General features: G+C 38.6%; 1 protein-coding gene across 4 annotated transcripts in view; it reads left to right on the top strand.

Moving 5' to 3' along the window:
- Positions 1-23764, top strand: part of Pld5 (phospholipase D family member 5) — a 407561-nt gene that overhangs the window by 95636 nt on the left and 288161 nt on the right. For 2 of the 4 annotated variants that reach the window (XM_048809215.1, XM_048809216.1), the window contains exon 1: positions 5217-5860. The exons of the other annotated variants lie outside the window; for them this stretch is intronic. In XM_048809215.1, the coding sequence (XP_048665172.1) occupies positions 5858-5860 (3 nt within the window). In that variant the 5' untranslated portion in view covers positions 5217-5857. Of the gene's footprint in view, positions 1-5216; positions 5861-23764 lie in introns of those variants that run through there. 4 annotated transcript variants of the gene reach the window in all.

The raw sequence follows: 23764 nt of genomic DNA, 5'->3' as shown, positions 1-23764 counted from the left end.
CTTAAACTAAGTTTGCTTGAGATTAAATTTGAAAGCACCATCTTGCCTGGGCAATTATTCTTAAGTGACTCTATAATCACTGGTCCATGCTGAGCTCTCTTAGCCTTGCTGCCTGAATTGGTTGCAGCTGGACAGGGGTGAGCAAGGCTAAATATCTCCAATACCAGAGAAAAAACAGGTGAATACAGGAAGATTGAATTTGGACTTAAAATCAGAGATGAGAGAGACAAAGAAAGATAAATAGTTCCCCAACACTTTTTATGTTCTTTATGAACGAAGGATGGGCTATATGAACGTCATTCTTTTGCTATGGAATAATTAGAAATCTAGTTTATTTCCTCTAGATTCTTGTCCACCAGAGAGCTCTGGATTGTGGTGAAAAGAAATGGATGTCACAGTAGCCATAGGGAGCCTTCATTCTCTTGTGATTATCTTTTTTTGGGGAATGCCAAATAAACTTTTAATTAATGCTAGACCAACATTTGAACATATTGAATAAGTGAATAATGAGTACTCTGTGGAGAGAGTAATAATGTCTTGTTAGGCTTCTCAAATGCATTTTAAATAACTTTGAAAGGTGCAATAAAGATTTCATTAAAAAAGATAAAATGGATCTGCTTCTAAGAAAACACTAAATGAAATAGGTGCTATTAATACACCTTTTGTCTTAGTTCATTCAGGCTGCTGTAACAAAAATATCATAAGTTGAGTCTTATAAACAATGGAAATTTATTGCTAACAACAGTCTTGGAAGCTGGGAAATCCAGGATTCAGGCAGTTAGGTTTCTGGTGGGGGCCTGGTCTATGCCTCATAGATGGCACCTTCTTTCTGTGTGCTCATGTGGTGGAAGATAAAAGAGGTGGAGTTCCTCTTTTAAGGATACCTACAAAACCTTGTCACCTCCTAAAGACCCTGCCTCTTAATGGCATCATAATGGGGGATTAGGATTCAACATGTGGATTTTGAAGGGAACATAAAGACCCAGACCACAGCACATTTGTAAATGTACTATATTCCATGTTCACAGGGGAGGGAGCAACTCCTCCCGGGTCTCTCATCTCCTTGATCTCAGACATTATGTGATTGTACCTGGATATATTACCTGTTGGGGTGTGGAGAAGAACAGGTTTGGGGGGTACAAAGGAAAGGACTATCCTTTTAAATGTCCACATTGGTTTGAACGAAAATATACAAATGACTGTTTTATAGAAAATTCTAAAACTTTTTCTGTTTCTCTCTCCAGAAATTCTTACATTCCTTACTGATGATGTCTGGAGCTGGGTATCAATGAGGTGGCTGTGATTCAGGAATCAAGCTGAGAAGTCTAACAATTTCAATTAACACAAGTGTCCAAACATTTTTTTTTTAAGCATCAATTTAATCCTAGTTCATTCAACAGGCAAACGATTATTCAGAAATCCGTTTTTTTCTTGTTGTTTCTACTAGGTTAATTTATTCGAGGAAAAAGTCAATTTTTCTTAGGGGAAAAGATGCCAATACACTGAGCATTTCTCATGGCAGCAAAAGCACAGATTTTAAATCTACTTAGGTTTGTGCAGGGCTCTGACACAGATGGAAGGAAAGTGCACACTGACTTTAATGCACCTCCTGCCTTCAGCTTGTCATTCACTCCTTTGGGGAGGATGAAAGGATATGGCACAGACAGTGAGTGCTGAGCAGGAGTCCCCATGGGGACAAGTGGTAAAAATCGGTCCTGGAAGAGTTCTCTGTATGCAAAGGCCTGGAAGCATGAGTGAACACAGCATTTGGAGGGCACTGCAAACAGTTCTTTGTGACTAAAGCATAAAGTGCTTGTGTAGGTGTGGTGGGAGAAGAAACTTTAGGAGCCCCTCCAAATAGAACCTTATATGACAGGGGTATACCATTTAAGAGTTAAGGACCTGAGGGTATAGATCAATGGTGGAGTGCTTGCCTAGCATGTGTGAGGCCCTGGGTTTAAGCTCCAATATAGAAAAGGGGGAAGGGATGGATTTTAAACAGGAGTTGCATGTTTACAGACTGGCTAGAAACACCTAAAAATAAAAAAATAAGATAAAGAAAATGGCATCCTAGAAGTGTCAGAAAACAGTGTGTGATTAAATGTTAAAAGGTTGGTATGGAAATGAGTGCCAGTCAGAAGAGAGGCAGAATTGTTGTGGGTTAAAGCCATGAGAGATGTCTTTCTGAAGCAGGAAGGCATATCTTTGTACCTTGAAGAACAGGTGGGAAAAAAAAAAAAAACAGTAATGGTTTGTTGCTGCTGTTGAGGGGATTTTCATTGTTCACAAAGACAAAGGCACTATAGTAGGAAGAGGCAGGTGAGCCTTTTTCCTGGTCTTACTGCAATAGATGTCACCATCTCATTCCACTGGAAAAGTATAACTGAGCACAGTGTAGGAATAGTCAAAGATGTGCATTTCGGTGTCCTTGAGAAAGGATGTAGGGATTAAATGAGACCCCCAAATTAAGCAACCATGGGGACACGTGCATGACACTCAGAGATGCAGAGCAGTCCTTTAAGGAAATGTATGTAATCCCTAAGTATCTAGAACCTACTATGCACAAGCCCTGAGCTGCATCTTGGCCATATATTATCTCCTCTGGGCACCTGATTTACCTGCCTTATCTGCTTGTGTTCTAAAGTCTATTGCCCACAAGCAGTGAAAATGTGATTGATTTTTTTGGACTCTGTTAATTCATAGCTACTTCTGGGTGCCATCAAACCTGATAAATACTTTGGACTCTTCTGAAATATCAAATCACTTGGTCTTCAGTATGAATTTTATCCCACAGGTTGAATTAACTGTGGAACAAGTGTTTTGCTTTGCTGAAGTTATTTCTGCACCTTTCTAGACCTAACCATATGAGGGGATGTGAACATTATCTTTTTGATAAAAGGAAAAGCAGTTATGAAAGAAATTTAACCTAATAAAACATCTCAGGGTCCAAGCAAAAGAATTTTTTTCCATTTTTTATTGGTATATATATACACACACACACACACACATATATATAACAGTAGGATTTATTTTACATATTCATATGTGCACATAATGTAAATATAATTTGGTTAATATTGTTTCCCAGTACCTCCCCTTTCTGTTTTCTCCTTTCCCCGATACCTTTTCTCAACCCTGCTATTTTATTGAGACCACCCCCAAAAAACCTTCATTTTTTTTCTTTTTTCACTCTGACTTGCACATATAAGAGGAAACATATAACCCTCGACTTTCTGAGTTAGTCTTCTTTTACTTAACATGATGCTCTCAAGTTCCATCATTTTCCTAAAAATGACATAATCTCTTTCTTCTTTATGGCTGAATAAAATTCTTTTGTATGTATGTACAATATTTTCTTTATCCATTTATCTGTTGATAGCTACCTAGGCTTATTCCATAATTTGACTGTTGTAAATTGTGCTGCTATAAACATGGGTATGCATGTATTGCTGTAGTATACTGATTTTAATTCTTTAGGCTAAATACAGAGGAATGGTATCGCTGGGTCAGATGGTGATTCTATTCCTAGTCTTTTGAAGAACCTCCGTATTGATTTCCTTAGTGGGTTACACTGATTTACCACCAGCAGTGTAAAAGTGTTACTTTTCCCCCACATCCTTTGCTGCAATTATTATTCTTGGTGTTCTTTTAACTGGAATGAGATGAAATCTCAGAATGATGTGCATTTCCCCAACGGCTAAAGATTAGTTGAACATTTTTCATGTATTTGTTGGCCATTTGTATGTCTTCTTTGGTGAAGTGTCTGTTTAGTTCATTTGCCCATTTATTTGATTTTTTTCTGCTATTGTAGGTTTTTGAGTTCTTTGTATATTCTGGATATTAATTCTGTCTCGGTAGAGTAGCTAGCAAAGATTTTCTCCCATTCTGTAGGCTCTCTTTTCACATTCTTATTTCTTTGGCTGTGCAGAAGATATATATTTTTTTAATTTGATGCTATCCCATTTATTAACTTTTGGTATTATTTCCTGAGCTTTAGGAGTCTTATTGAGGAAGCTGTTATCTTTGCCCATATGTTGGAGTGTTGTATCTACATTTTCTTCTAGTAGTTGCAAATTTTCAGTACTAATTTACAGGTCTTTAATTCATTTTGAGTTGACTTTCGTGCAGGCTGAGACAGTGATCTAATTTCATTCTTCTACATATGACTGTCTAATTTTCCTAGCACCACTTGTTAAAAAGGCTGTCTTTTCTCCAACATATGTTTTTGGCATCTTGGTCAAGGATCAGATGACTTTATCTGTGTGGGTTGTTCTCTGTGTGTTCTTTTCTTTTCCATTGGTCTGAGTATCTCTTTTTATGCTAGTATCATGCAGATTTTGTTACTATAGTTCTATAGTATAATTTGAAGTTGGGTTTTGTGATGCTTTGCTTTTTTTGTTTGCTTTTTGCTTAAAATAAAGAGAAGGGATTTTGCTAATCTGTGGGACTCTGCCAACATTTTTAACAATTCTGGGAAAATAATAATTGATTCATCTGGTAAATATCATACAATGGATAGATACCATAGTGGGGATACAGCCACTTGAGCTCTGGGGTTACTTTTTCATTAGAAGGACAAGAATACCCTTGTCACAAGAGAACTCATTTTGAAAAATGATTCCTTTCACATCAGCGGTAATGGTGCCTCATCTTTAATAAGGACCTTTTTCTGGTTTCTGGGAGGGAAGAACAGTCCCACTTCAAACATAAGCCCTGATTAATACAGTGTACATCAGGCTCTAAGCAAAAGGAATTTTTACCTATCATATGGAACTCTACCAACATATCCAACAGTTCTGGGAAAATAGTACATTAATTAATTCAACTAGTAAATACCTTATAATAGAATAGATATAGAGTGGGGATACAAAAGTGAACAAGAGAAACATGGTAACTACCCACCTGGAACTTAAAAGTGGAGAGGGAAAGGAAACAATTTGGCAATCGATAGATATTTTTGCTTCAGTGTACTGTTATTCTAAAGAGTCATGGTCTGAGCTTTGGATGAGGTCTAGTTACTGTTGGATGCTAATTGGGTGGTTAAATCCTTCTGAGGCAAAAAAATTAAGCAATAAAATGTGGTCAAAGTATAGGAAAAGCCAACAGCCTAATAGTTTACCATGACACAGAGACACAGGCTAGATTTAACACTTCTTAACAATAGGGTTTCTGCATTTGAAGAACTTGAAGTTTATTCTTTATGATACCACTGTGCGCCATGCACTGTGGTGATACACAAAGAACTTTTCTTCCCACCTGTTCAGAACTGACAGTGCCATACCAAATGATTTAGTCTGGACTGTGCAAACACCCACCGATGGCTGGGCTGCTGTAACCATGGAGTGCTCTGCAGCTGGGTCCCTCTTCCTTCCTCTCTGTCTAGGCAGATTCTCCTGTACCCTGATTGGAACAGCAGACGTTTCTGCTCAGGTTGGAAGTGTGTAGACATCCTTGTGGTTCTCCTGCATCCCCTGGGTCAGCTTGAGCTCTTTGGCATAATTTCATTCCACAAGCAACACAACTCATCTTAGTTTAAAAGCAAAACAGAGAGAAGCATAATTGAATGTAGCAGTCCTCGGGATTTGCTAAAATGCTAAATGAGGGGCCCGCGTTTTTAAGAGCACATTCCAGGGGAAATTCTGAAATTGCAAGCTGCAGCCCTTTCTCTTCGTGCTTGGTTTGGCTGATTTCCAAAGCACCGAGGCCAGCAATTGAGGGACTGAAATATAATCGGTGGCAATACATTTGTACCACATGAAACCTTCTCTGCCTCTGAAGGCTCCAGTGGCTGACGGAAGAAGCACATCAGCAACAGCTCTGGCTGCTACACTCTGCAAGGAGGGAGGATTGGATCACAATGGTAAGAAACTCCGGGAGTTTTCTACAGACTTCATTTGTTACCTGGGAATGAATAATTAGCGTCTGTTGGTGAAAATGGCTGTTGAGATCATGAGCCTGCACAGCCACTCGAGCTCTGGGGCACTGTCACTTTTTTACTAGAAGGGCAAGAACACACTTGCCACCAGAGAACTGATTTTTGAAAAATGATTCCTTTTTGTGTCAGGGGTAATGATGCCTCATAATTAATAAGGACCATTTGCTGGGTTCTGCCAGGGAAGGACAGTCCCACAGTGACCTCAAACGTAATCCCTGATTAATATGGTCTCTGAAGTGCACTCTTTCCTCTGAAAGTAATTGTAATTTCCATGAGACATCTTCAAAGAAATCTTTGGCAGTTTTCTTGATATTTTCATATGGAGGGTATAAACCCATTCAGATGAAGGCACCTTTCCTTTCTGCCTAATGAGTTGTCACAGCTCTGTGAGCGTCAGTGTTTACTGGAGACATTAAACGTTACTAGAGCAAACTTCTAAGTGATTTCATTTTTCTTTTAAAACTATCGTATGCAGGCAGTGACAATGGGAGCCCTTGTTTTAAAAGAAAGTGCTATGTGACTTTTAAGGAAGTTTGTTTGATTCACTTCAGCAAATATTGCTAGGGTGAGGTACACCTTAATCTGAGGTCTTTAGAGAAGGATTTAGAATTCACAGGGGAAATAACCATGTTGATCTCACAGTCTGTGCTGTCTGAGTGATTTTTCCAAGTGCTTCTTCTCAATCACCTATGATACAGGGGGGACAATTGGGAGTAAGTAGAAGGGGAAGGATTGATGGCAGTGGAGCTTCTAGACATTTTCCTTAAAGAATTAAGGGATGAAGGACACTGGTAATAATATTACATAACTTTTAAAAGAAAATAAAACCTATTATTGCATAAATGGAATGCCTGAAATATACTTATTTGACTGCACAGCTGATGTGTGGGAAATGATTATTCCATTTATAATCCAGATGAATGAAGAGACTGCTGATGGGGTGTGGAATTTTTAGAAGTGTCTGACTTTCTAACAACTCAGGAAAGGGAAAACTGGGATTCAGGTTTCGGAGAATACCGTATTTACCCTAACTCTGGAGTTCTCAATCACTCAGAAGCACACAGACCTTAGAAATAAAGTTGCAAAGACAAGGTCCAGTTTGTCTCTTCTTTGTCAATATCTGGTGCCATTTGTCATTGCCCCCATTTTAGCAGTTCTGCTAACCTGTTGAGAACTGTAAACGCCCCCTATTTCTCCTCCATCCAACAGGGTGGGTAAAAGAAATCATCATGTCCAGCAAGAGGGTGAAAAGGGACTCAGTGCTTTGGCTTGTTTTGCCTGAATTCTTGAGGCATACTAATTCTTTTCTTCTCTGCATTGGCCTGAGAACATTCCTTAGAGGATTAACAAGGACCAGGCTGAAATGCAGATAAAATCCCCTGCCTGCACACTTGGAGCCTACACAGAAACATGGTGGCAGTGTTTTATGAGATTCAGGGAGAAAATGAGCAAGTCAGGGGCTGAGATCATTGAAGTGCAATAATACAACCTGATGAATGAAAATATATAGACCTCCAAAGAGGGGGAACTTGCCTTTGAGGTTGGAGGAGGGATGTGATGGGGAGTGTGACATCTGTTTGCATCCAGGCCATTCTCTGGATATGTGATCTAATTACTGCTTAGAAGATTGGAAAGAATTATCCAATTGTACATTAAAATAAGACCCTTGGTCTAAATGCGCTCTTAGTGGTGGATGCTGTTATTATATAAAGGGAAGACCAATAGTGTAGAGGAAGGGATCAGGGAGAGGGAGGAAGGGAGGCAAAGAGGAAGTATTGGGGATTGAAATGAAGAAAACTGTGTTATAAGCATCTATGAATATATCGAGATGAATCTATGATGTATAATGCACTAATTTAAATATATATATATATTTTTTAAAATGGTCACATTTTTAACAGTGAAGACATTTTAGTGAGCTAACTTTTGGGTAGGGAACCCTATTTCACCTTTCATTTTCTTGAGAATTCTGTAAGAGAGAATTGGGTTGAAAAACAAAAATACCCTTTAATTGGAAAGGATGGGGGGGTAAATCTATAGATTAGATTTTCATTAAGTCTTCTCCATGATGAATGGAAACTAATCATGTTTCTTATCATGCAAATGTGATCAGGTATCTGACTTCCAAGAGAAAAAGATGCACTCTCTGTTTAAAACAATCTCCTTGACCTCATTAGAATCAGGAACATGTCAGAGCTTGCTGAGTGTTACAGCAAATAAGCCAGTTCTGCTAGGGCTCTGGCTTCTGATTACTTTTGTTGTTTTATTTATAAGTGTAAAGTGAATGAAAATAATTAAATCTATCTATAGTTGATTGCAAACAACTATAAGTTATTTCAAAGCAAGGGTAATGTGTGGTTATTCTTCAATAATATTTCACAAATATTTTAAGCTGTGTGCTGTATGTTTAATACATGTGAGTATTGTCCCTAATGTATTGAGTTAAGGCTCATGGAAGGTAAGTGGCTTCTGAAGGACACACAGCTAGGAAGTAGGGGTTCCAGGGTGGGAACAAATGCAGACTGGCTCTGTTGGGGGGAGGGGACCCTTACTCCTTAAACCACCTCATCATACTATTTCCAAGATAGAGAGGAGAGGAAGCAGGTCTAAGCAAACATGTGACAGTAAATTAGAGACCTTCAGTGATTCAGCTTCAAAATTCACTCATCTTTGCCCTTCTTTTTTCCTCTGTTCTTCCTTCCCAATGTCACCTCTTTTACTTTATTGTCACTTGCATACTGTATACCTTTGTTTTTGTTACTTTATTGAAATACCTGAGGCAGGCTAACTTTGCAAAGAAGGAAGGTTTATTTAGCTCACAGCTCTGGAGGTTCAAGGATGTGGCACCATCATTAGCAGGGCTCTGTTGGGGACCTCATGGCAGATGGCTCACATCCCTAGGCAGGAAGTCAGGCAGAAATTCAGGGTCAGGCTCAGGCTTTTATGACAACTTGCTCTCCTCAAAACTGTTTTGGGGGTCCCTGAGAAATACCTTAATACCTTTGGAGAGCAGTATCCAGTGACCCAAGGACCTCCCTCTAGGCTCTGCTTTTTATTATCTCCATGCTGAGGACCAAACTTTCAACACATAAACCCTTGAGGGACAAACCTCATCCAAACCATAGCACACACAACACTGAAATGCCTGCCTTATATACCCATTCTGGCCAGTCCCCTTTAAATAGCTGTCTAACTGGGAGATAGTCTAATATTATGGGAAGAGGGTTTAAATTTGCTTAGATATAGAGTTAAATTTCTGTGCTATCCCCCTTATTAGCTGTGAGATTTTAGATAGTAGTTTAAAAAAACATGACTCTTTTAGTCTTCTTATCTGAAAAATGGGCATAATAAGTCTTACTCCATTGGATCATTGTGGGGGATTTCATTAATATGTTTGTATGTTTGAGTAAAGTAGGTGTTTTTGGTTTTAGGGTTTTTTTTTTTTTTTTTTTGTACTGGGGATTGAACTCAGGGGCATTCAACCCTTGAGCCAGATCCTCAGTCTTATTTTATATTTTATTTAGAGACAGGGTCTCACTGAGTTGCTTAGCACCTCACTGTTGCTGAAGCTGGCTTTGAACTCTCTTGATCCTCCTGTCTCAGCCTCCCAAACCACTGGGATTACAAACGGGTGCCACTGCACCCAGCTAGAAGGAAGCTTTTGAAATTACCTAGGGACAAGTAATTTAAATAAAGATTGTGGAGAGAAAATGAAAAAGAAATCAAAACAGGACATGACATGAAGGGAAATTCCACCTGAACTCACCGGATGCAAAATGTGAAGGAGAAAAGCTAAGACTGGCATTTGAGGAAAGGGAATATGTCGTCTTATTGTAATTCTTATGTTACCAGGTATGGTGCATGTCTTGGTGTGTTCAGGCTGCTATAAAAATGTATCTTATCCTGGATTTCTTACAAACAATACAAATTTATCTCTTACAGTTCTGTAGACTGGTTAATCCAAGATCAAGGCTGCCACACATTTGGTGTGGGTGTGGGCTCTGTGCTTCATATATGGCTCCTCCTAGCTGTATCCTCACATGGTAGAGGGGCCAGCTAGAATCCTGGGGTCTTTCATAAAAGCATTAATCCCTTTCATGAGAGCAAAGCCCTCAGGACCTTATCACCTCCCAAAGGTTGGGGATTAGGGTTCATTCAGCCCATGAATTTGGAGAGAAAAAAATATTCAGACCATTACAGTGCCTTAAACATAGTAATTTTTTTGTGTTCTTGAATCATAAATAAAGGTATGAATTAAGGAAGAAAAAGTCTGAGTCTATATGACATGCACACATATATATATTATATAAAACATAGGACATATCTACATATGATATATATTGTTTTATATATTGGACAGTGGGTAACAGGCTATAGGATTCTCTCATATGTGCAAAATATAATAATACACACACACACACACACACACATTATCCAAGTCCAGTGAGGTATTTCAAATGAGTAACAACACAGTGTGTTCTTAGAGAACCATATCAGCTAAAGTTAAGAAGTGTCCTTTTGAATATATTCCTGAGAAGGTGCTAATGGCTGCAGTGCTATTTTCTCTATAGTGAATAACTTTCAGCCACACTGATAAGATGCATAGGAAGATGAGGAAGAGAAAGTGTTTACAAAAGACCTCTCTCCCAAAATCCACCCCTCAAGCCATAGTACACATGATAAAGGTATGAGTGCTTTTACTAATAGAATGGATAAAATGCAGACTATTGGGAAAAGGGAGTGAAATGTGTTGGTTGGTTTTTAGTTTCTTCTTAAAGGTGGTGTTAAGAGCATTAGAACTATAAATGACACATTATATCAGCAATATAATGAGGATGAGTGATCTCTCATTCATTCTTCTGTGGTCTTCAGTGAAGAAATTACTTATATGATGGGTAAAGGGGAGTGCAAAGCTAAAAAAATGAGCAAATACGAGCTTGGTTCAAGTTTTTACCTAATGAGGCAGCATCGGTAGATATTGGTGTTTCACTATGGATGCTACACTGGTCCCTTCAGGTGACAAGACAAAAGGGCAACATGGGATGCTAGGGAAAATGCCATTGAAGTAGTTGATTATTAAGCCTAATGTTGATTGTAAAATCAATATGATAGATACAAGACTAGAATAAAGAAACTAATTAGCTGGATAGCCTAAAAATTAAATAGGTTTGAGATGGATGAAGTCTCTGGGGAGGTGCTTAGAGGATTTCAAGAGAAAGGGCACGGTTCATTTTGCTACTCTTGACAGCAATTGTGAATGTGAGCAAAACTTCCTTAGGTATTTTGGGGCTGGGGTTGTAGCTGAGTGGCAAAGCACTGCCTAGCATGTTTGAGACCTTGGGTTTAAGCCCTAGTGCCCCCAAAAAGAAATTAAACAAGACAAATTTTCTTAGGTATTTCAGGTTGAGCTTACAATATAGTCAAAGTTTGCCCTTCCTTTCTTTGCATTTTCTTGATTTAACAATCCTCTTTCATTCCTCATAGGAACTCTCTGATTCCTACTAGTGTTCATCTCTAACTTGCTCTGTAGATTTAGCAATCCAGATAGTATTCTCACTTTACATCCTAGACCCCTAAGTTCTCTGCTCTGAGCATCTCTTTATTGGTTCTATGAAGTGCCCAGTCTCCCTGAAACCCGCAATCTGAGTCATCCTCCTTGATGTGGCCCCACCTTAGAAGGGAGAACATATCTGTTTGGAGAAATTTGGTGTTTGGATTCTGAAAATAACCTTGTTTGCATTTATATGATGTGTTGCAAAACAACTTGGATTATTTCCCCTCATTTATTGCATTACTGTGCTTCTTTTGGTTTCAGTGGTGAAATCAAAATATAACAAGCCATATATGAGTGTTTTAAGAGGTGGATAAAGAAAGATTTTATTGAAGAATGAGGAAGAAGGGGGAATCAACCTGTGTGATCTTAAATCTCACTTCTTAACTAATTTCTGCTTTACCCACGTAATTTTAATGTATCTGATGGACTATGGCTGGTTAATAAGTTCACAGAAAGTGTGGCTTCTCAGCATAGGTATATTGCAAATGTTGCTACACCTAAGACTTCACCAGTGTTTGTTCATTCAACATGGAGATTCTGGGTAAAATCATGTTTATAACTTAGGTTTAATGCCATTTAAAAAAAAGTCAATACCCATTTACCCAATCTAGGACTCAGAAGAATTGCCAATTAAATTTGTGCAAAAGTGCAATCATAAATAATGGATTAATTTTAAGGTACTGAAAATAAATACTGCCTAAAAATGCATTTCACTGGTTCTTGGATTTTAGGTTTCCTCTCCCTGCCTCTCATCTTCATCTGTTTGGAGCGTGATTAACTTAACCAGAGGGTTTTTTTTTTTTTTAAGTGAAAAAAAAAATTAAGATAACATAGAAACTGAAACAGTGCATAAATCATAAATGTACAACTCACATTTTTGCAGAATGAGCACAATCTTGTAATGAGCACCCAGCTCAAAGAATAGAACATCACTGGCTCCCTGAAGCCATCATGCGGCAACTCATGATCCTGATTTATAACCCTGAGTTAAGATCTACTTATTTTTAAGCTTTGCATACCGTTCTTCATTCTCATTTTTAAAAAGAAGCAAGTGATCCCATTAAAATTACACCAGTGGGTTGCTGTCTATACATGGATAAAGATGAAGAGCGCATTCACCATACTATTGACAGTGGCAGAATTTGGGGGACATTTTTGAATTTTCTTCTTAGTCCCCTCTCTTTATTTAAATAATGCTCCTTGTGACGGTGAACATATGCCTTTCATAAAAACAAAACAGAAAACCCCCAAACCAACATATCAGCATTTTAATAGGAACTATGATGTTTATAGTAAGCCCTTGTGGACAGGCAGTGGCCAGGGCATCCACCAAGTTGCCTGGATGCGGAGGCTGACACTTTGTGTTCTTAGTGGGAAAGAGCTTTGGGAGTCCAACCGGAAGATCTCTTGTTAACAAGGGGTGCAAGCAGGATCCTTCCCTCTTGCCTTAAACTAAAGCTCAAGGCTGAGCTACTAAAAACATTGGGAATAGTTGTAAATACTAGAGATAAATTATAAATAGATCAAAATACGTCACAAGTTAATTTCTGTATATCTTTCTGAGAACTGAGAAGTAATTTAATAGCCATTTGAGGATTTTCATATTGAAATATAACTGATGCACAGGCTTTGGCTGGATGGGAAACCATGTCCCCTGGGGGAGGGTGTCTTCCTGGCTCCCTTTTATTTTTCCAAGTCAGGAAATAGTCTTATTTTACCTTAAAGGAGAAACAAACAACAACAAAAAAGAGTTGATAACTCTAAATCTTAAGGTAGCCTGACATATAAATGAGAAAACCAAATAAGACAAACTTAGTAAGTCAAATTAAATTTTTAAAAAAATTTTATTTTCCTGATTACCAAAGAAAGTTGGTAATCTCAGAAAGTTCATAATGTGCTGAAAAGAAAAGTAACATCATTCAGGGATAATGACTCTTCTAATTACTTCTGGTTTCCACAACATTTTAGTTTTTTAGAATTTTCTCTACATGCCTAGGAGTTTTTGTTTGTTTGTTTGTTTAGTACCAGGGATTGGATGCTTAACCATTGAGCAACACCTCCCAGCCCTTTTTATTTTTTATTTTGAGACAGATTCTCACTACGGTGCTTACAGCCTTGCCAAGTTTCTGAGGCTGGCTTCAAACCTGTGATCTTCCTATCTCAGCCTCCAGAACCACTAGGATTATAGGCGGGCACCACCATACCTGGCCCTAGTTTTTTTTCCCTTCTATACCTATATATACATATACACACATGACATACAAAGGCAGTTCCTACTAATGGAAGTAGGTTGTTTTTCTTCAGTTGTATCCTGCATTTTGCTTCATGCTACTTATCAGTTTTAAGTTATGTATTTATTTATACTATTATTTGATTAATGTGCACATCCTCAACAGACTGTAAACTCTCATGAGTAGAAATGATGTTCCCTGTCTCGTCTTGATGACCAGAATAGTACTTGCATGTTAAATATTTGTTGAAAGAATAATAAATGGATAGGATACATTCTATTTACTTCTGAATTTTTTCGTGCACTTTATCACGGCTATTATTCCATGCCAGTAACTATAGCTCTCCTCCATCATCTTAATGCATATGGATGTTTTCCCAAATTTTTCTTCAAATCCATTATTTATGACAATACTGAATGAGCATCTTTGTACATAGGAGTTTAAGCATTTGCCCAAATCGGTTCTTTCCATATTTCATTCACACAATATCACGGAAGTAAATGACTTCATTTAAAGTGTCAAGTATAGTAATGGACAGAGCAGTGAAAGGAGGCAGAGGGGAGGGGAAAGAGAGATGCAATGGTGTTTCCAGAAAGAATGCTACAGAGTTCTGGGTTTAATGTGTGGTTGTGCATAGTCTGATGATTGAGAGGAGGGTTGGGAAGTGGAGGAAGAGATATATGTGGTTGAGTTCAGCAAGGCCTTAAATCTCTGTGACCCTGGAAGCTGGACCACCTTGAAGCACAGGGACACCCTATCCAGCTTTTACTTTTCATCTGGGTCCTTTTGGCCCTTTCTAACTGGTTAATTGTACAGCTGTTTATAAATGGTTTAGAGTCTGTACCTAATCAAGTTTTACAGTACAGTCAACCTTAGGCAAATAGTACCCACTCTTTAACCGTTCCACCTAAAGCACTGATAATTAGAAACACCTGAGGATGGGCTATAGCCTTCCCTACCCTTTTCGCAAAGGTGCCATTCTAGTCTGCCCACTCAGGACATCAGAGTTGGCTGGTCCTAATTAATTCTTGGGACCAGTGACCTGCTTTCAAGCTTCTAATAGCTTGGCAAAACCAAACGTTTTTTCCTTTCACCAGGGTGACTCAAAATCATGTTACTGCCTAAAAATGGGAGATTAAAAATATCTACTTTTAAAAAATAAAAATTCCTTCTTGTAAACCTTCATGTAATTGGGGCTCATCTCATTAATCTTAGATTGAACTATTGCCTGGAACTGCATTTGATTTCCAGTTCCTTGGGACAGGAGCCCAGTGTAGACCCTGTTCTCAATGTTTAGTATTTCCAAACATTATTATTATGGAATTTTGTTTTTATTTTTGTTTTTGGTACCAGGGATTGAACTCAAGGGCACTGGACCACTGAGCCACATTCCTAGACCTACTTTGTATTTTATTTAGAGACGGTCTCCCTGAGTTGCTTAGTGCCTCGCTTTTGCTGAGGCTGCTTTGAACTCATAATTCTCCTTCCTCAGCCTCCCAAATCGCTGGGATTACAGATATACACCACCATGCCCAGCTCTTAGGGACTTTTAAAGGATTGAAATATATGTCAAAGCACTTCCTGGTCCCAGCACCCAGTAGGTGTTCAGGATCTTATTTTGTTGTGGAATCTCCCAAACTGAATCTTGGTCGATCGAGAACTTTCAGCTGCTGTGGTTTCTACTGTCCCTCTGTCTTTCACCTCAGTATGAGTAGATCTTGATCTGCTTTGTTTTTTTCTCAAAATTTTAGTATTTATTTGAGCCATGACCTTATTCTAGGAAACTGGAATTTGAGAAAAAACTCTGAATTTCATGTAATTTATAAGTTATGGGAAATAGGGTAAACGTGTCCAGCCAACTGGATGGTATTATGGTTTGAATCCTTACTGTCCTCAAAGGCCCTTGTATTAAAGGCTTCGTCCCCAGCTTGTCACTGTTGGGAGACATGGAAACGTTAAGAGATAGGGCATAGTGGAAAAATCTTAGTTCCAATGACCCATGTGCTCAAAAGGGATAGTGGGCCCCAGCCCTTCCGCCTCCTCTCTCTCTCATTTCTCAGCCATGAGCTTTGCTCTGACACATGCTTGTCACCATGATGTGCTGCCTTCCACAGGCCCAAAGCAATGAGGCCAATCAGTCATGGACTGAAATCCCCCAAATTGTGAGCCAAAATAAACCTTTCTTTTTAAAGTTGATTATCTCGGGTATTTGTTAGAGTAATGGAAAGCTGATTAACAGATGGCCAAATAGAAGAGACATTTCCATAGAAAGAGGCATTATCTCACCAAGTTATAACAGGAAAAAGCCCTTCTTCCTTCTTCTTTCCTTCCTTCTTCTTCCCTTTACTTCAACGGACACCCATGGATTTCTGGCTGTTCCATAGCTAGCATGCTCTTGCTTTTTTTTTCCCCTGACACATAGCTAATCTATCTTTCCTTCAAGTTCCCAGCTATGAGATAGGGCCCTGTAATGGAGATCAGGCCATGTGCATGTGACTAAGGCCAGGCCTGCCCATGAATCCTGCCATGAATGCATGTGCTTCCATGATTTTCCCTTTTCTGCTGGATGAAGGCTACTGGTCAGGATTACTTGGAAGATGGCAAAGACACCATCTGCTTCAGTCTCTGAATGACCCCAGAAAACAACGCTCCCTCCCCCTTCCACAAGTACAGCTGATTTGAACTCTACACGAGCAAAACACAAACTGCTTCCATTTGGCCCATTCTGCATTCTGCTCTGTTTGTTAGAGCAGTGAGCTACCCTAATTTTATCAAGTTTCTAGTAGGCTTTAGGCTCTGTGCCAGTTGATGAGGATACAGTGGTGACCAAGGAAGATGATGGAGATCAACAGTAAACATGTAAATAAACTGGAATTTTACATATGGAGATCATGCAATGAAGAAAATAAAAACACTGATACAGATATCCTGTTAGAAGGATGTGGACATAATCTGAGTTTTGAATAAAGTGTAAGACTTTGACTGAAATACGATCTTAACTCCTAAATAGGAATTACTGGCTAAATTCATAAGTTAAGAAAGTAACCATCAATTAAAGGAAGATGTAGCAAAATCACAGAAATCTAGGAAAGAACCCAGGCTCCCCTTCTAAAACTATTCCTACTGTTTCCATGAATGGTAAGGAATTCCCAAGAAAATTCCAAAAGTCTCATGTTCTGATTAGATGAACACAATCATATAACTTTAAGCAGGATGTGTGGGTTTTGGAGTGTCCTTGAGTTTTCTTAAAGATTGCAAAGGCAGAGAAGATTTGTGCTTAGTGCCCCCAAATGACTTTGTATTGATTTTTGTCTCCCTTTTGATGCCTTTAATGATCAAAGGAAAAATATCAATGAATAAGAGACTTCAAGGGATTTTAATGGTTTGAATGACCCTTTGTGAAGTGGGAAGTTGGAGAGAGGTGATCCTTTTTTTTTTTTAATCATAATATTCTTCAAAATGTGGTAACATCAGGACTTTTACTTTTTGTTGAAATGATAAACTTACTTATGTTACTGGTTAGTATCTTATTCATGGATATTTTTTTGTATCTGGGATACAGAAACATACTCAAAATGGCCTAAGTTTTTTTAAAAAAATCTCTTATTATGAAAAATCAGGGCATTTTTAATAATGCCTAGCAGGAACTATAGACATGAATCTTGTGATTCTGGCCCTGACTGTGAAGAAGAAATAGGTGACTTCTCCCATACCTCTTTCTGACATCTGTGTGTCATAGCGTTAATCTATTCTCCTGTTTATCTCTGATGATTCCTGCTCAGGACTCCTTTATTAATATATCAATATAAGACTGTCTCTCACTAGTCACTTTCCCAAATGGAAGCCTCACTTCAATTACTGGGGTACCTGCACTCACTTCCAAATCCCCAGGAGTGAGCTTTTGGAATGTACACTCCTCTCCTTCTCACATGGCCCAGTTCCCACCTAACCCAGGCCATGTGAAAAGTCTCTGAGAACAGACAGCATCTGCACAAATACAGAGAATAATATCCCTGCTATCTTCCACCCAAGGCCAGCATTTACACATACCTTCATTCCTATATACACTATTGTAAACATACTTTCTTGGCCTAATCTTACTCATACCCAAACAATCATAACACCATTACCCCTTTCCCTAATGGAGATTATCCTAAGTGGACCACCTATACCCAGTTCATCCAGAGGAAAATTTAGGGCCTTTTAAAATTTCCTTCTTAGTATCAAGCACTGCATCCAAAGAAAACTATGAGTGCTCAGAATGCTTGCCTGCCACCCCGTCACTGTTTTGCAAACAATGGAATAAGTGATAATTTATATCCCCCCTGAAGTATTTTTTTTTAAAAAGTGGGTAGAGAGAAAAAAATTCAGTTTTAAAATGAATTAAGGAGCTAATACTTTTCCATGATAACACCATTCATGGGTTAAGGAGCCCAGAGTTTGAACAACAGCATTGTGATTAGAGCATGCACTCCAGATTTGCATCTCAGCTCATTCCCTTAGTGTATAACCTTGAGCAAGTTACTTTTTTGTATCTCAGTATCTTCATAATCATAGTTAGTTAAAAGGGTGAAATGAGAATTAAACAAGTTGATATCTATGAAGCACTTAGAATATTTATGAAGCTGACACACAGTAAGTATTTACATAGATGTTTGTTAACTAAATTCTTACAGAACAGAGGGAATGGGAAAGGATGAGTGAATTGCAGGGCATCAGTTTTGTGAGCCACTTCTTTGGCTGGCCCTAAAATCTTAACTGCTCCAGTTCCTGCCCACTGGGAAGACAATGCAAAGAGAAGAGGTTTTCTCCTCCTTTCCCACCTCTGATAGGGGTTGGGGAAGACTTCTCCACAGATAGGGATACCCTAAGTCATTATTTGTTCTCAGGCCTGAGCACTGGCTGCTACCTACAACTCTGATCCCTTGTATGGTCTAATAAAAAATAAATGTTTGGTCTTTATCCCTGGTTCCTGGCACAAGCTCCTAAAACCTTTGGCATTTCCTGAGTGTCTTTGTTATTGACCATCTTTGTTATTCATGAGCCCCTTCCCCCTCCCTGCCACCAGTACCTGAATTAATGCTAATATGATAACTCAAGGCAGCCCCTAGAAAACTTTAGGATGTGGACTGTTAGGTTAAACAAATTTTCATAGCTGTGATCAAAATACCTGACAAGAAAAACTTAGAGGAGAAAATATTTATTTTGGCTGAAGGCTTCAGAGGATCCAGTCCATGGTTGGTCAGCAGAAACATTATGGTGGAAGGGTGTGGAGGAAAACTTCTTAGCTCATGGCATCGAGCTGGGAAGCAGGGGGAGTATGGCAGTGAAAACATAAACTTTTTCAGGGCATGTCCCCAGTGACCTACTTCCTACAATTAGGTCTCATTTCCCAGTAGTCTATTAAGCTATGAATTAATCCACTGATGAAGCCAGAGCCTTTATGATGCAGTCATTGACCAAAATCTCTGAATCTTATTTCACCAGGACCATGTTTTCAACACATGAGCTTTTGAGGAGACATTTCAGATCCAAACCATAACATCTGATTATCCAAAAGACTGTGAATTAGATTACAGGGTAAGGATTTGTTAACTTTACCTTTGCCCCATCTTTAGTATCTCCGGGAAGGAGAGTTGAAGTTGAAAACTCAGTCACCAGTGACCAATTATTTCATGATTTATACCCATGTAACGAAGCCTCCATATAGCACTCTGAAACAAAGAGGCTAAGGGAGCTTCCAAGTGGTGACAGAACATATCAATGTGCTGGAAAGGTGTGTGCCTGGAGAGGGCATGGAGCTTGCACCCCTTTCTCATACTTTGCCCTATGAATCTCTCCCAGTTGACTAATCCTGAGTCATATCCTTAGTGTTTTCCTGAGTTCTATGAGTCATTCTTGAGAATTATCAAAACTTGGGGGAGGGAAGTTGTGGGAACTCCTGAGTGATAGTCAGCCAGGCAGAAGTGCAGGGAATCATTGCAGGCTGGCATCTTCAAAATGAAGGCAGTGTTGTGGGACTGCCTCCTTAGCCTGTGGGGTCTGCTCTAACTCTGCATAGTTAGCCTCAGAATTCTAGGACTTTGTCCTTGACTTGGTGGGAGCTGTACTGCATGTGCCCTACATGTCAGAATTGAACTAAATTGTCTTATTCAGGCAGCACTGGAGACTTAGTATTGGAATGACAGATTAGAATTATTGGAAAATGACACAATGCCTTGATCAAGGCAAACCTAGAATTTATCTCCAGACTCGGGGTACGGCATCTTATATCCTCTTGGTCATTTGGTAGACCCCGTTGAGAGGCATGTATGGGACATGCAAATGTAGCACATATCCACCCTATTAATGTAAATTTAACCACATGCATAATTTGTGCCATCATGGGTCTGTGCCCTAAGTGCTTGTGCTTGCTGTAAAAGCACAGATCTTTAAATAGTAGAGATCTGAGAGATCATTTGTCACTTCCTTTTAATGAGGATACTTAGATCCCAGAAGTTCAAGGAGCTAATCTGAGGCTGCACATACCCTTTTAACAAAGAACTCAGTCTTCAAAACTACTGGATTTGTATACTGATTTCCCATTCCCTCTTGTTTGTGTAACCATATAGTGGTTTGGCTTTATAACCCAAAGAGGATTTTTCTGTCCTTTGTTCTTTTAAATTCTTAGTCTAATTTTTTTAGAAAATTTCTTAGAGTAGCCGTTAAATATAATCGAAATATTTGACACTGTAGTGTCAAATATAATTAGGTCTCATTTCTCAGTAGCCTATTAAGCTATGGATTAATCCACTGATGAAGCCAGAGCCTTTATGATGCAGTCATTGACCAAAGTCTCTAAATCTTACTGCACCAGGACCATGTTTTCAACACATGGTCCCAGTGCAGTAAGATTGGGTAAAATATGATCCAAGCTCCTGATAGTTCAAACTAAAAGAACTATTGCTTTTCCAAAGTTGAATATTTAGACAGTAACAGGAGACATTGCCAAATTAGGACTTAAACCAAATAGCACCTGAGCTTTTACTCAAATCCCCATTCCCCCATGAGTATATTCTAAAAACTTAGATCAATAAACATCAAACCTCTTTATAATTAGCTTGCATTTACAGGCTTTTTATCTTCTGTTTTTATTTATTTATTTTTGTTTTCTTTTGGATTAAAAGTTTTTCTCTCTGTGTACTTGAGCCATTGTCATCAATAATTAATGTGATTTCATTATATGTGATTTTTATTTTAAAAAAGGCGAATCCTTAAGTCGAAGAATCAGGAGAACCATTATGTGCTAAAACCATTGCTAATGGAGATTTTAATATGAAAAGATACTACCAGTTAAACATTTATGATGAGTATATGGGCTCTGAAGCAACAAGATGGAAACTGCAGCACTGAATGGATCTTTTAACAAGGCAAAAAGGATGACACGATTGTCCATGTTTCAAAGCAGAAAGAATACTGTACAGATGGTTAAAGGGTAGAAAATAAGACCTAAGAAGAAAATTTTAAAGTAATGTGATTATTTTCCTTAGAGTATGGAAAAGCACAGATGATTGGATATGCATTTGAGTGTATGAAGGATTGTTATATCAGAAGCTGGAGATCAACACATTGCCATGATTACCATCAGTGCAAAGAGCAGATGGAGTTTCAACCATAGTGGGAATTTGAATAAGACACAAAATACTTTTCTGAAGAGAAAAGTTGGTAGATAGCCTATTGGGATTTGAAAGTTTCCAGTCAATGATATTCTTTGTGGGTCCACAGTGTGCAGACCATTGGATTTTTAATGGAGCTGTTTTCTCTTTCTCTACCACTTAGAAATATGTCCCAGCTTCACCTGTTTTGGTTTCCTTGAGGTTCTACTTTAATGCATAGAGAACTGGTAGATGAAGATTGAAGTACTGAAAACGTGGTAGTGAATATTGAAGTAACTTCAATGTTATCCTTACCTTGTCAAGAGTAAATAACAACTAAAAGCAAGTAAATCCAGTCTTGTAATTTGCAGTGACATTGAATTAGTGAATGTTGACTTAATGTTCCTTTAGGAAATACAGGGGTAAGTTTCTATGAGCCTGTGGTCACATAGCTTCAAGCAGTCAATACATGACCTTGTTTTTAGTGTTTTTGTTTAAACACATGGTATGCATATATATAGTTGAGCCCATTAACACTGATCTCACCGCCGTCAGCACTGTAGTTCATGCCTGAACAAAGTGTATCTAATGTGAATTTTCTTCATAAGGCACATTATTAACCTCTTGTATTTAGGAACACTAGATAGCACTTCAACACTACAGATAGGGCCATTTTAAAAGCACAAAATATGTGGCACTAAATAGATCACAAAAAAGGGTATTTCTTTATATTGTGAGAGCTAAAGAAAAAAGCAGAGTGTCACTTTCTTTGATATCAGCTGAGAATATGCATCAAGGACTCAGAATTTTCACCACTCTACACATGACTGAATGACCGTGAAAATAATGAGTATTGGTTTCACAGTTATAAATAAATTTTAGCAAATAGAAGAATTTACGGATATGGAATCCACGAATAGTGAGGGTCAATCATCTGCATGTCCAGATTTTTTTCCTTAAAGCAATTATCTTCATTTTAATTGAGTATATAAAAAATTTCTTATTCTATAGCTGCTTAGAAAAAACAAGGAAAATCTCAATAGATTGTGTGTCCTATATTTATAATGGATGTGTCTCAGAACACCATCTATATGCTAATAATTCCCACATCAATAGCTCCATCCCCAACTTCTCTGTTACCTCAACTTGTATATTCTGTGTCCTCCTTGATGTTCCCACTTGTAGGTCTTATATTCATATCAATCCTGCCATGTCAAAAAACGATGTCTTCCTCCTCTCTCTTTTACCAGAAGTGCGCTTCCCATTTAAGTAAATGGAAACCCCATTTTTAGAGTAGTTCAAGTTAGAAAACAAAATCTTCTTTGACTCTTTCTTTCCTCTGTCCACATGTAGTCCTTTGGCACCTCGTGACCTCCCGCCATTCACACAATATATCCACAATCCCACCACCATTCTCCATTTCCACTGCTATTGCTCTTGTTCATATCACCGTTGCCTGTTGCCTGGACTCTTGTAATAGCTTCTAAGGGATCTCTTTGTGGCCAGCTTTGCTGCCTGTAGCTTCTCAACACAGCAGTCAGAGTGCTCACTCTGAAATCATACAGGAAGGATGTGGTGGAGGAAAGCTGCTCACTTCATGGCTGCTAAGAAGCAGAGAGAAAGGGAAAAGGGCCAGGGATATGACACAGTCCCCAAAGGCAGGCAGCTAGTGACTTACTTCCTCCAACTATGTCCTTCCTGCCTACAGTTTCCACCACTTCCCAGTATCCTTTCAGCTATCACTGATGAGGTCAGAGCCTCATGATCCAATCACTTCCCCAAAGCCTTACCACTGAATAGTGTTGTATTTAGGGATCAAGCCTTCAACACATAAGCTTTTGGGGGTCATTCTAGATCCAAACAATAGCAACAACTACTATTACTCTTTGTCCTGCTCTGTTTTAATTTTTAAAATACTAATTTCCACCCGACATCATATTTATTTATTGGACTCTGATTCGTGCTCTGATTTCCTCCGTCAAGTGTGAGCTCCTTCAGAGCAAAGGCATTAGTTGGTTCACTGTTTACCAGCTGTCTGGATCAATTTCTTACAAATAGTGGGTGTTCAATAAATATTTTTGAGTGAATGAATAAATAAAAGACTATTAAAGAGTTAAGTGGAAAAAGTAAGGTACAGAATGATATGTTTTGATTGCACTGTGTGTAAAAAAGGGAGACACTATAAATGTGTGCATATCTCTGTTTTAGCATTAAATGTGAATTCCTAGGGCACACAAAAATCGGATGAGGATATTTGCTTCTGAAGAGGGGAGCTCTCTGACAGGTGAGAGAGACACTCCTCCTTCTCCCTATATACACATGTATTCTTACAATTGCGTATAATATCTTCCCCCAAACAAACCAACTGAACAAGTTAGAGAAAAATTTCACTATAAAATTCTCTTGAGCA

This window comes from Marmota marmota, unplaced genomic scaffold (assembly GCF_001458135.2).
Source record: "Marmota marmota marmota unplaced genomic scaffold, marMar, whole genome shotgun sequence".
NCBI lineage: Eukaryota > Metazoa > Chordata > Mammalia > Rodentia > Sciuridae > Marmota > Marmota marmota.
This window is presented reverse-complemented; position numbering and strand designations above follow the sequence as displayed.